The sequence below is a fragment of the Ursus arctos genome, unplaced genomic scaffold (genome assembly GCF_023065955.2).
Source record: "Ursus arctos isolate Adak ecotype North America unplaced genomic scaffold, UrsArc2.0 scaffold_14, whole genome shotgun sequence".
Lineage (NCBI taxonomy): Eukaryota > Metazoa > Chordata > Mammalia > Carnivora > Ursidae > Ursus > Ursus arctos.
Window position 1 is genome coordinate 23,389,139 of NW_026622808.1, and position 14,858 is coordinate 23,403,996.

The window sequence follows — 14,858 nt, forward strand, 5'->3', positions numbered from 1 at the left end:
GTGGTGGACATAACTACAAAGAAAGAAAAGAAAATAGCATAAAAATATTCAAGTAATTGGGCTTCATTTATTTATTTAGTATGTTTTTTTTCATTTTTTAAACTTTTACTTTAAATGTCATTAGTTAACCTAAAGTGTCAATTTTGCTTCAAGTGAACAGTACAGTGAGTGATTCAACACTTTCATACAACACCTGGTGCTCATCACAGGTCCCCTCCTTAATCCCCATCCCCCATTTCATCCATCCCCCTCCATGTCCCCTCTGGTAACCAAGAGGGTATTCTCTGTAGGCTGTTTCTTGGTTTGTCTCTTTTTCTCTCTTTTTTCTCCTGGGTTTATTTGTTTTGTTTCTTCAATTCCACATGTCTGAAATCTCTGACTGACTTATTTTGCTTAGCATAATACTCTCTAGCTCCATCCATGTCATTGCAAATGGCAAGATTTCATTTTGTTTTATGAATGAGTAAGATTTGTGTGTATGTGTCCACACACACACACATTATATATATACACACACACCACATCTTCTTTATCCATTCATCTATTGACTAACACCTGGGCTGTTTCCATAGTTTGGCTATTGTAGATAATGCTAAAATCATCCCAATGTGTGTTTCCCTTTGAATTCATATTTTGTATTCTTTGGTTAAATACCCAGTGGTGTGATTGCTGGATCATAAGGTAGTCCTAGTTTTTCACTTTTTGAAGAAACTACATACCGTTTTCCAGATGGCTGCACCAGTTTGCTTTCCCAGCAACAGGGCAAGAGTGTTTCCCTTTCTCCACATCCTCACCAACAACTGTTGTTTCCTGTGTTGTTGATTTTAGCCATTCTGACAGGTGTGAGGTGATACTGCATATAGTTTTGATTAGGGGCAAATGGGCATTATTAACAGAGTGGCATGCTCTAATTTATATTTTCCTATCAAATTATATATATATAAAATATTATTTATTATATATATTATAATATATAAAATATATATAATATTTCCTATCAAATTTATATTTTATATTATAATTTATATTTTCCTATCAAATTATATATAATATTATTTATTATATATATAATATATATATATAATATTTCCTATCAAATTATATATATATATATATTTGTGTAGATCTGATCCCATTTAAGGGAAGTGACCTGACATCTCTGATTAGGAATTCCTGTCCCTTCAGCCCTTTCCCTAAGAGGGAAGGTATTACAGTTTGAAAGAGAAATGCTTTCCTGTATTTGAGGAATATATGTTGAGTAGTGACATCTTCTAGACAAAGACCATAGGGTTCTGAGATACAAAAGTCCATACGTCGTTTGGGGAAATCCTTAGTAGTGCATTTGCTGGGTTGTAGGGTAGCTCTGTTTTTAATGTTTTGTGCAAGTCCATACTATTTTCCAGAGTGGTACTAGTTTACTCTCCTAGCAGCAATGCAAGAGGATCCCCTTTCTCCACATCCTCGAAAATACCTGTTTTTTCCTGTGTTTTAATTTTAGCTATTCTGACTGGTATGAGTTGATATCTCGTTGTAGTTTTGATGTGTATTTCCCTGATGTTGAGTGATGTTGAGCATCTTTTCATGTGTCTGTTGGCCATCTGGATGTTTTCTTTGGGAAAATGTCTATGCATACCTTCTGCCCATTTCTTAACTGGTTTATTTTGGGGGGGGGTGTTGAGTTTGGTAAGTTCTTTGTAGATTTCATATTCTAATTCTTGATGAGATATGTCATTTGCAAATGTCTTCTCCCATGCTGTAGGTTGCACTACTAGGTATCTACCCAAAAGATAGAAAAATAATAATTTGAAGGGATACATGTACCCCAATGTTTATAGTGGCATTATCAACAATAGCCAAACTATGGAGAGAGCCCAAAAATCCACCGACTGATGAATGGACAAAGAAGAGTCGGCGCATATATATATATATATATATATATATATATATATATATGCATATATATGCATATACATACATATAAATGTATATATATATAATGGAATATTACTTAGCCATCAAGAGGAATGTAATTTTGTCATTTGCAATGACTTGCATGGAGGTAGAGTGTATCATGCTAAGTGAAATAAGTCAGTCAGAGAAAGACAATTTCCATATGATTTCACTCATGTATGGATTTTAAGAAACTAAACAAATAATCAGAGTGGGAGATAAAAACTGAGGTAAACTAGGATACAAATTCTTATCTATAGAGAACAAACTGAGAGTTGCTGGAGGGAGGTAGATGGGGGATGGGTGAAATAGATGATGGGGATGAAGAAGGGCACTTGCAGTGATGAGCACCCAGGGTTTATGGAGGCGATGAAATACTGAATTCTACACCTGAAAGTAGTATTGCTCTGTGTGTTAACTACCTGGAATTGAAATAAAAACATGGAGGGGATAAAAGTCCATACAATTCAACGATGGAGAAAGAATATATATAATGAATTAAAAAATAATATAAAATATCAGACAGTGACAGGTGCTATGAAGGGAAGAAAAGGTAGGTATAAACAGAGTAGATGGGGAGGGTGCTATGTTTAATAGGATTTCAGGAAGTCCTGCCAAGAAGGTGACATTTTAACAGAGGTTCCAGAAAGACTGAGCAGGAAGCAGGAGGATATCTGGGGGAGGTGGTTGCCCTGCAGGGAAAGCAGAGCAAAGGACATGCAGAAGGCACTTACTGCAGATCTGCAGATCTCAACATGCAGTCAGTGTGGTGAGGGAATGAGCAAGAGGGAGAGAGAATAGAGGTGGTGGCAGAGAATGTTGAGGACCGAGGTGGCCCTCCTGCCACTGACGGGACTTCAGGACACAGGAGTCCTTCCTTCACATGGTGTTCTTTGCATCTTATTAATTGTGTTCCAAGGTGTTCTGTGAATAGAGATAGATCCCTTCCTTATTTCCATCTGTTGATTAATATTCTGGCATTTAAGGGTCACTAATTGGAGTATATGAACTCGGGTACCATTGCCCTGTGGACTGCTTATGCCCCACAACACACAGGTACACACACACACACACACACACACACACACACACTCACACACAGTACACACACAGTACACACACACACACACACACACACACACACACACACACTGTGCACTCTGACCTCCTAACACTGTTACTATCATGCTTTTCTCACCCCCAGCCACAATAATGTTGAAAGAAATGGTAAAAGGCAAACTGTCAACATCAAATTACCCTTACCCTGAAGAGTGTGTAAATGGTACTTAAATTCTAGTTAGTTGATGTGGAAACATGGGCTCCATTTTGATATGATCACATTGTGGCCCATTTTTAAATAAACACAAAAGAAGCTTCATAAAACATAGAAAGAAATGGACATGAGGGGTCAAGGAGATCTAATAAGCTCAGGGGGTTCCTGAGAGATTGTGATGAGCAGAAAGCTTCCCTGGTTCTGGCAGCATTCCAGCCCCAGTCCACTGCCCTGATGCCCAGAATAACTAAGAAAGCAGAAAACAAACAAGAATGGAGAGCTGGTTTTATGCTGTGAGGATGTTTTCCTGATTGAATATCCCTCTAGGAAAATGTGTAGAGGGAATAAAGCTGCAATTTACAGGAGAAAATACAGGATGTACTACCCAATGTAGGACAATAGGAGGGGATTTTTAAAGATGAAATAATAAAATATTTTTCTGAATGATTATGAGGGCAAAACGTTTGGAGTCAGAAAACTAGGTTTTGAACATCAGATCTGCAACATATAAGATGTTTGATCTTTGAAGAGACGAGTAATCCATTCCAAATGTGACTATCCTCAGGCAGATAGTGGGGATAGCAGCACCCATCCTCCTGGGGTGGCAGACAGCGGTCATCACTACATGTAAGAAGCTTACAGCACAGTTCCTGCCTGTGAGTAATTGAGTTCTTTTCACTAGTGAACAGATTTGGCTGAGTTTTCTCCTCTTTTCACAAATGTCTCCATTGTATACACACCCTCGGTAATGAAGTATTACAAAGTAAAGCTAGTTAGCATACCCCATTTTGCATACAAAACACAATTTCTCATGTGAATACTCACTGCGAGAGAAGATGCTGAGAACTGTATGTCTCAGGAACTGCTGTTGCAAGGGAGCAGCTACCTGCATGGGTCTGGAACTTTCTCTAAATACAGAACATACTCAAAAACAGCACATCCTAAAAAGGTCACTTCACAGATCTGCAAGCCAACTACTCCATTTTCCTGCTCCCCTCAGCTGCAGACTCCTTGAATATGTTCTAATGTCACTGGAACCAGTTTATGTCTCCCATTCCCTTCCTCTGTGGCATCCAACTGCCCTTCCATTCCCACCACATACTGTCAACAATGATGCCTGTGTTGCTGAGTCCAAAGGGCACTTCTCTTTAGAACACATTACATAAATTAATTATAAATGAGTCTATCTCGTCTCAGGTGACCTCAGGTAAAAGTTCTCAGGTTCCATTCTCTCTGATCCTTTCCTGAAATACCTGCTGAGCTCTCAGACTCACCTGGGTGGGGTCTATAAGATGAAAGCCTCTGTGTGCAGGTCTGAATTCATCTCTAGATGGTTGATGATGGAGACAGAGCTCTGTTCCCAGACAGGACAGCAGGAAGCAGTGAAGATTGGGTCACCCAGCCAGACTTAGGAACACAAAATAACAACGATGTCCCGGCCAGTCCAAGGATTCACATGCTGACGTTCTAAAGCAGAGGAGATATTTACAACTCCCTGTGTCTGCTCACTAGGCGCTGTTTCCATTGTTACTCCCACCTCAGAGTACTCATTCCCTGCGGGCCACTGGTCTGGACAGAAAGGAAAATATTCTTACGGATACTCTGTTCCTGGGAGACTAGAGTAGAAGTCAGGTAAATCCAGTTTTGTATTCCTCATTCTCATGAACTTGCCTGCCTTCCAGAGGTCTAACCTAGCACATCCCCTTAACCTTGAGATGATATTGAATTTATTTTGATTGTTTACTTTATCATTTATACCTTTGGGGTGATGTTAATAAACAAGCCATGTGTTCCTCTTTGTGTGTGCTTTGGGGAGAACAGTCTTAGTACTCAGGCTAGAGTCCGAAATAAATTTGCGTGATCCTTCAAAGTGAGGTCCTGTGAGTTGACACCAAATATATCCATGAATACATCTTAATAGGCACAGTAATGTCCCCAGAATATTTCCTCATCTTAACCTACAGAATCTGTGCATATGTCTTGTGTCATGACAAGGGAGAAGTAAGGTTGCCAATGGTATCAACATTGCCAGTCAGCTGACACTCGGGTAATGTTATTCTGATTATCCAGGTGGGCTCAATAGGTCACAGGGGTCCTCCACCTGTGGAAGAGGGAGGCAGAAGACTTGGAGTCACAGAGAGATTTTGAGGTGCTATGTTGCTGGCCTTGATGATAAAGGGAGGGCACATGGGTCAGGGAGTACAGGTGGCTCTAAAGCTGGAATAGGCAAGAAAACCTATTCTCCCCAGACCTTCAGAATGAACTCTTTCTGCAGGGACAGTGATTTTAGCCCAGGGGGACTTATTTCAGTCTTCTGGCTTCCAGAACTATCAGAAAATAAATGATTTGTTTTAAGGAACAGCATGGCCATTTGTTGCAACCACAGTAGAAATCTAATCCAGACATTAATCCAATACACTTTGTTGAAGGGAAATGAATTCACCCTTGGACCTTGTTCATTTTTATTCTCTTGGATTAGGATATTCAGTATCGAAATCCTACTTCAAGTAGACAAATCTGAAGTCACTTTGGAGCTGCTCAGCTCCAATAGCTGGTACAGAAACTCTCCCGTGCCATGAGCCGAGCTGACATACAGACACTAAGGTAGAAAAACTGAATCCTTAAGGCAGTTTGTTCTATCTTAAATCTTGGTGTCCACATTTTTACATCCTTTTACCGTGTTGCTAATCTAAATATTCATTGTTTTCATTCTTTTTAAAAATTTATTTATTTATTTATTTATTTATTTATTTATTTATTTATTTATTTTTTAAAGTTCCATGATTTATTACTTGCGTATAACACCCAGTGCCCCATGCAATATAAGGAGGGCACGTATTGCATTCTTTTCATTGTTATCCTCTCCCACTTTCTCTCAAGTTTCCTTTTGAATTGAAAGATGGCCTAATAATGAGTCCACACTTGTGCATATGAGAGCCTAAGTTTACTTCAAAGAAAAATGTGTATAAACACACACACACACACACACACACATCACACTCCTCACTTTGAATATTTTTGTGGGGATCTACAAAACATGACCACACCTTTGTTTATTAGCCACAATCTCTTTGAAATTAGTCTTATTATCCCATGTTATCTTCAGAAATTAGAAAACCAAGGCTCAGGGGCATTAAATTTTTTAATTTTTTTTTTTTATATTATGTTGGTCACCATACAGTACATCCCTGGTTTCTGATGCGAAGTTCGATGATTCATTAGTTGCGTATAACACCCAGTGCACCATGCAATACGTGCCCTCCTTACTACCCATCACCAGCCTATCCCATTCCCCCACCGCCCTCCCCTCTGAAGCCCTCAGTTTGTTTCTCAGAGTCCATAGTCTCTCATGCTTCATTCCCCCTCCTGATTACCGCCCTTTCTTTATCCCTTTCTTCCCCTACCGATCTTCTTAGTTCTATGTTCCATAGATGAGAGAAATCATATGATAATTGTCTTTCTCTGCTTAACTTATTTCACTTAGCATTATCTCCTCCAGTGCCGTCCATGTTGCAGCAAATGTTGAGAATTCGTTCTTTCTGATAGATGAGAAATATTCCTTTGTATATATGGACCACAGCTTCTTAATCCAGTCATCTGTTGAAGGGCATCTCGGTTCCTTCCACGATTTAGCTATTGTGGACAATGCTGCTATGAACATTGGGGTGCATATGGCCCTTCTCTTCACTATGTCTGTATCTTTGGGGTAAATACCCAGTATTTCAATGGCTGGGTCATAGGGTAGCTCAATTTTTAACTTTTTAAGGGACCTCCACACTGTTTTCCAGAGTGGCTGCACCAACTTGCATTCCCACGAACAATGTAGGAGGGAATCCCTTTCTCCACATCCTCTGCAGCAATTGCTGTTTCCTGCCTTGTTGATTTTTGCCATTCTAACTGGTGTAAGGTGGTATCTTAGTGTGGTTTTGATTTGAATTTCCCTGATGGCTAATGATTTTGAACATTTTTTATGTGTCTGTTGGCCATTTGTATGTCATCATTGGAAAAGTGTCTGTTCATATCTTCTGCATTAAATTTTAATAAGCTACAGAACCAAGTAAAGCTTATTGCGCACTTTCTGGAATTATATAGAAACAGAATCATTCAGAATGTTCTCCTAAATTTCATACAACTCCTCTATGCATCAGACAGTACACTTCAGTTTTTTTTATTATTATGTTATGTTAGTCACCATATAGTACATCCTTAGTTTTTGATGTAAAGTTCCATGATTCATTACTTGCGTATAACACCCAGTGCACCATGCGATACGTGCCCTCCTTACTACCCATCACCAGCCTATCCCATTCCCCCACCGGCTCCCCTCTGAAGCCCTCAGTTTGTTTCTCAGAGTGTATTGTCTCTTGTGGTTCATGCCCCCTTCTATTTACCCCCCTTTCATTCTTCCCTTCCTTCTCCTACCGATCTCCCTGCTATTTCTTATATTCCACAAATGAGGGAAAACTTATGAAGTTGTCTTTCTCTGTACACTTCATTTAAAAAAATTTTTATCAAAGTGTACTTGATGCACAAAGTTACAGTAGTTTCTGGTATGCAAATTAGTGGTTCAACCAGCAACACAGTGTTATGCTGTGCTCACCACGAATGTCAAGCTGTATACTTTAAACAGGTGCAGCTCACTGTATATAATTAGACTTCGGTGATACAGTTGAAAGACAAAGTGTAGAGGAGCATGGCTGAGGGCGGGACCTGCAGCACTGGTAGAGCTGATTCACAGCGAACAGGGATGGAAGATATCTCTCCTAACAAGAATGAAATCAGTGTCTATTGGGATATGTAACCAATGAAATTAAATTAAGGCAATTCACATTTGGAATGTCTGCTCTCAATCAGTATCTGGTACTGATTTTCTATTCAAAGGACCCTTTCCCAAAGAATAAAAAAAGCCCAATGTGAATAGAAGGAAGGAAATCATAAAAAAGAAATGTTTTGTGTAGTAACAAAATGGATGTTTTGAAATTCTGCATCATCCTATTTATGGTCATCCTGACACTGAGGATATCCCTGCTCAATCTGTTTGTTCCAATTTGTCTTTCCCTGTAGACACCCCTGGGAGAGACATAATTGCTGATCCCTATCTGCCAGGGGTTGTGGGAGGCTTCCAGGATAGGGAGCTGAATCACAGAATAAGAGCAGGAGACCACTTGAGAAACACAAGAACACCTTTCTAGAGTAACTGCCTGACATTCAGCTTTTGATTTCTTAGGCATGCATCTCTAAGGCAGTCAGGTGGAATAAACACACTGTCCTGTGTGAACAGAGAAGCACTCAGGCTGGCCCCCCACCCCCATGAATTACCTCTTCAAAAAGCCTTTGGTAAACCTCCATAGGGAGACAGGACTGGCCCTGCTTTTCCCATTCAGCACGCAAATTCTAACCATATAAAAATCTCCCATAAATTGTGAACCCACAAACCCTTAGCACTCTGGCCATGGACCCTACTAAAGGTTGATTCCTCAGTGGCACTCTCTCCTCTCCAAAACTCTCTCTCTCCCTTTGAGACTGCGTTGAATGGCCTTTGGGATCCCCTGTGCACTCCAGGACCCCAGGAATAAACCTGGTTTTATTAGGGTTCTCTGATGGTGCTGCTGAGGCCTGTCTTGCAGTCACAGTAAGAACCCAAGGGCTGGTGAAGCCACAGCAGAGGCTCTGGTCAGGGAAGCATCTGTGGGAATGTCCACAGCACAGGGGTGAAGGGGGTGCCCAGCTTTCCTAGCCTGAACATCCCTGTCCGGAGCCTGAGACTTAGAACAATGTTAGAGTCCACATTCTCAGGAAGAGGAGTGATAGTAGTGATGTAAAAACACTTAAAGACTCAAGGTGAAAACTATGGATTTGTATTTTCATCTACAAAATGTTATGTGAAGGGCTTAGTGGCCAACTGTAGTTTCTTCCACATGAAGAATATAATCATGATTATTCTTGGGAAATCTAGGGAAAATTTACATAACATAGTAAAAGCCATTTGAAATAAAATTATTTTTAAGAAATCCTACTTGCCCCATGTAAGATAGAGAAATTTCCAGGCATTTGAGAACCAAGTTTGGGGAAAAAAGTTAGGAATGTATGAAAATGGACAAAGAGGAAAGCAGTCTGGGTATCAGAGCAGAAGCTTAGTAAAATGAGTTACTTAAATGTATGGAGAAGTTGAACTCAAACAAATGGAAATTCCAGAAAATATATAGAAGGAGCAACTTCTGTTTCCACAGCCTGATCAGTTAATGGTAGTTCCTGGCTCTGAGGCTGTGAGCCCTGCAAACATGGGCAAGTCTTCATTCCCTGGATGATGGGCCCTTATATCACTGGAAACCTAATGACCTTTTCAGAGCCCTCTTTATGTCTGTGTTCCTCAGGCTGTAGATGAAGGGGTTCAGCATGGGGGTGACCACTGTGTACATCACCGAGGCCACAGCACTTGTGTGGGAGCTCTGGGTAGCAGCAGAGCTAAGGTACACTCCCAGGACTGTGCAATAAAATAAGGAGACAACGGAGAGGTGAGATGCACAGGTGGAAAATGCTTTATACTTGCCCTGAGCTGATGATATTTTATGTATGAAGGAAACTATCTTAGAGTAAGAGTAAAGGATTCCAGCCAGGGGAGCACCACCCAGTAGTACAATTCCAAAAGTCATCAACATGTCATTAAGAAAGGTATCAGAACAGGCATGCCCGATGACCTGATTGATTTCACAGAAAAAGTGGGGGATTTCCACCTCTGAACAGAAGGACAGATGCAACACCATTAAGCTTTGTAACAAGGAATTGAGAACACTGATGACCCAGGACACCAGAACCAGCAGTCCACAGAGCCAGGAGTTCATGATGACCGTGTAGTGCAGCGGCTGACAGATGGCCACAAAGCGGTCATAGGCCATCACAGTCAGGAGAAAGTCATCGCAGTCTCCAAAGATTATGAAGAAGTACATCTGGGTGATGCAGCCTGCATAGGTTATGACTTTCCTCTGAGTCTGGATGTTCCACAGCATCTTGGGGACAGTGGTGGAGGTGAAACAGATGTCTACAAAGGACAGGTTGGCCAGGAAGAAGTACATGGGGGTGTGGAGGTGGGAGTCTGAGCTGATGGCCATGATGATGAGAAGGTTTCCACACACAGTGATCAGGTACATGGAGAGGAAAAGAGCAAATATGAGAGACTGCACTTCTGGATCCTCAGAAAATCCCAGAAGAAGAAACTTGGAAATTCCTGTATCATTGTCTGTTTCCATGTGGTGGAGATGACTACAAGGAAAGAAAAAAAAAAGAGTGTAAAATTTTTCAAGTAATTGTGCTTCATTTATTTACTTATTACTCTGTTTTTTCATGTTTTTATGTTTTTCTTTAAATGTCAGTTAGTTAACCTAAGTGTCATATTTGTTTCAAGTGAACAGTGTAGTGATTCAACTTCAATACAACACCTGGTGCTCATCACAAGTGCCCTCCTTAATCCCCATCCCCCATTTCATCCATCCCCCTCCACCTCCCCTCTGATAACCAAGAGGGTGTTCCATGTAGTTCAGTGTCTGTTTCATGGCTTGTCTCTTTTTCTCTCTTTTTTCCCCTGCGTTTATTTGTTTTGTTTCTTATATTCCATGTACGACTGAAATCGTATGTCACATGTCTTTCTCTGACTGACTTATTTCACTTAGCATAATACTCTCTAGCTCCATCCATGTTATTGCAAATGGCAAGATTTCATTTCATTTTATTAATAATATCCGATATACATCAATCTCCCACACCTTCTTTATCCATTCATCTGTTGACTGACACTTGAGCTGTTTCCAAGTTTGGCTATTGTAGATAATGCTGCTAAAAACTTTCTGTGTGTGTATCTTTCTGATTTAATATTTTTGTGTTCTTTGGGTAAATACCTAGCAGTGCAATTCCTGGATCATAGGGCAGTTCTTTTTTTTTTTTTTTTTTTTGAGAATCTACATACTGTTTTCCAGATGGTTGCCCCAGTTTGCATTCCCACAAACAGGGCAAGTGTGTTCCCCTTTCTCCACATCCTCACCAACAACTGTTGTTTCTTGTGTTGTTGATTTTAGCTATTCTGACAGGTGTGAGGTGATACTGCATTATAGTCTTGATTAGGGCAAATGGGCATTATTAGCAGAGTGACATGCTATAATTTATATTTTCTTATCAAGAAAGAAATATACATACTTTTACTGATGTTATCCTGTTTAAGGGAAGTGACCTTACATCTCTGATTAAGAATTCCTCTCTCTTTAGCCCTTTCCCTAAGAGGGCAGGTATTACAGTTTGAAAGAAAAATGCTTTCCTGCATTTGAGGAATATATGTTGAGTACTGACATATTCTAGACAAGGAACATAGGGTTCTGAGATACAAAGTCCATACATCTTTTGGGTAAATCCCTAGTAGTGCATTTGCTGGGTTATAGGGTAGCTCTATTTTTAACGTTTTGTGCAACGTCCATACTATTTTCCAGAGTGGTACTAGTTTACATTCCCACCAGCAATGCAAGAGGGTCCCCTTTCTCCACATCCTCGAAAATACCTGTTTTTTCCTGTGTTTTCATTTTAGCCATTCTGACTGGTGTGAGTTGAAATCTCATTGTAGTTTTGATGTGTATTTCCCTGATGTTGAGTGATGTTGAGCATCTTTTCATGTGTCTGTTGGCCATCTGGATGTTTTCTTTGGAAAAATGTCTATGCATACCTTCTGCCTATTTCTTAACTGGTTTATTTTGGGGGGGTGTTGAGTTTGGTAAGTTCTTTATAGATTTCAGATTCTAATTCTTGATGAGATATGTCACTTGCAAATGTCTTCTCCCATGCTGTAGGTTGCACTACTAGATATTTACCAAAAGTATGGAAAACTACACATTTGAAGGGGTCCTTGCACCTTGATGTTTTCAGCAGCAATATTAAAAATAACCAAGCTATAGAGAGAGCCCAAATGTCCACCGAATGATGAATGGATAAAAAATCGGGTATACATACACAAACATACCTATATATAATGGAATATTACTCGGCCATCAAAAGGAATGAAATTTTCTCATTTACAATGACCTGGATGGAGCTAGAGTATATTATGCAAAGTGAGATAAGTCAGCCAGAGAAAGACCATTACCATATGATTTCACTCATGTGTGAATTTTAAGAAACTACACAAATGAACATAGTGGGAGAAAAACAATAAGGCAAACCAGGAAATAGTCTCTTTACTATAGAGAATAAACTGAGGAGATAGGTGGTTAGGGGGATGGGTGAATTAGATGATGGGGATTAAGGAGGGCACTTGTAGTGATGAGCACCCAGGGTTTATGAAGGCATTGAATCACTAAATTCTACACCTGAATTAATATTTCACTGTATGTTAACTAACTGGAATTTAAATAAAAACAACCTAACCCAAGCAGGAGAAGAGAAATAATAAAGATTAGAGCAGAGATAAATGAAATAGAAACCACTGAGGGCTTCAGAGGGGAGGGGGGTGGGGGACTGGGATAGGCCGGTGATGGGATTAAGGAGAACACATATTGCGTGGAACACTGGGTGTTATATGCAAATAATGAATCATGGAACATTACATCAAAAACTAGCGATATACTTTATGGTAACTAACTTATTAAAAATTATTAATAAAAAAAGAAAAAGAAACTAGAAAATCAGTAGAACAGATCAAAGAAACTAGAAGCTGGTTCTATGAAAGAATTTATAAGATCAATAATCCACTGGCTAGACTTGTCCCAAAGAAAAGGGAAAGGACCCAAATTAATAAAGTCATGAATGCAGGGGAAGAGATCATGACTAACACCACAGAAATAAAACAATTATTAGAATTTATTACCAGCAATTATATGCCAACAAAGTAAGCAAACTAGGAGAAATGGTCACATTCCTAGAAAATTCTAAACTACCAAGACTGAAACAGGAAGAAGTAGACAATCTGAACAGACCAATAACCACGAACAAATTGGAACAGTCATCCAAAACCTCCAAAACACAGGAGTCCAGGTCATGATGGCTTCCTAGGGGAATTCTACCAAACATGTAAGGAAGAAACAATGTCTGTTCTACTGAAGCTGTTTCAAAAATAGAAATGGAAGGAAAACTTCCAAACTCGTTCTATGAGGCCAGCATTACCCTGATCCCAAAACCAAACAACGAACCAATCAAAAAGGAGAATTACAGGCCAATATCCCTGATGAACATGGATGCCAAAATGCTCATTAAGATTCTACTCAATAGGATACAACCATACATTAAAAGGATTATTCACCATGACCAGGGTGTATTTATTCCTGGAATGCATGGAGAGTTCAACATCCATAAATCAATCAACGTGATAGAGCACATCAATAAAAGAAAACACAAGAACCATATGATCCTCTCGGTCGATGCAGAGAAAGCATTTGAGAACATCTTTTCCTGATTAAAACTCTTCAAAGGGGGCACCTGGGTGGCTCAGTCGTTAAGCGTCTGCCTTTTGCTCAGGGCATGATCCCGGCATTCTGGGATCGAGCCCCGCATCAGGCTCCTCCGCTGGGAGCCTGCTTCTTCTTCTCCCACTCCTCCTGCTCATGTTCCCTCTCTCGCTGACTGTCTCTCTCTCTGTCAAATAAATAAATAACATCTTAAAAAAATAAAACTCTTCAAAGTACAGGGATAAAGGGAACACACTACAATATCATAAATGTCATCTATGAAAAGCCCAAAGGGAATATCATTCTAAATGGGGAATAAATGAGAGATTTTCATTTAAGATCAGGAACAGTACAAGGAGGCCCACTCTCTCTATAATTGTTCAATGTAGTACTAGAAGTCCTAGCTTCAGCAATCAGAGAACAAAAATAATTAAAAAGGCATTCAAATTGGCAAAGAAGAGGTCAAACTCTCTGTTTTTAGCTGATGACATGATACTTTATGTGGAAAACCTTAACGATTCCACCCCAAGTTATTTGAACTCATACAGCAATCAGCAACGTGGCAGGATATGAAATCAACACAGAGAAATCAGTTGCTTTCCTATACATTAACAATGTAACTGAAGAAAAAGAAATTCAGGAATTGATTCCATTTACAATAGCTCCCAAAACTATAAGATACCTCGGAATAAACCTAACCAAAGAGGTAAATGATCTCTACTCTAGAAACCACAGAATACTTATGAAAGAAATGGAGGAAGACACAAAGAGATGGAAAAATATTCTAGACTCATAGATTGGAAGAATAAACCTTTTTAAAAACGTCTATGCTGGGGGGCCTGGGTTGCTCAGTCGTTAAGCGTCTGCCTCCGGCTCAGGGCATGATCCCGGCGTTCTGGGATCAAGCCCCACATCAGGCTCCTCTGCTGGGAGCCTGCTTCTTCTTCTTCTCCCACTCCCCCTACTTGTGTTCCCTCTCTTGCTGGCTGTCTCGCTCTCTCTCTGTTAAATAATTAAATAAAATTGTTAAAAAAACAAAAACAGTCTATGCTGCCCAGAGCAATCTACACATTCAATGCCATCCCTAACAAAATACCAATTACATTTTTCACAGAGCTGGAACAAATAATCCTAACATTTGTATGGAACCAGAAAAGACCTCAAATTGACAGGGGAATGTAGAAAACCAAAGCTGGGGGGCATCACGATGCCTGACT

At 39.9% G+C, this 14,858-nt stretch overlaps 1 protein-coding gene across 1 annotated transcript in view; it reads right to left on the reverse strand.

Annotated features, from left to right (window-relative positions):
* Positions 1–6,689: 6,689 nt before the first annotated feature.
* Positions 6,690–14,858, reverse strand: part of LOC113249277 (olfactory receptor 7A17-like) — a 41,439-nt gene continuing 33,270 nt past the window's right edge. The window contains exon 3 of the mRNA XM_057311575.1: positions 6,690–10,460. Coding sequence (XP_057167558.1) covers positions 9,544–10,460 — 917 coding nt within the window. The 3' untranslated portion in view covers positions 6,690–9,543. The remainder of the gene's footprint in view (positions 10,461–14,858) is intronic.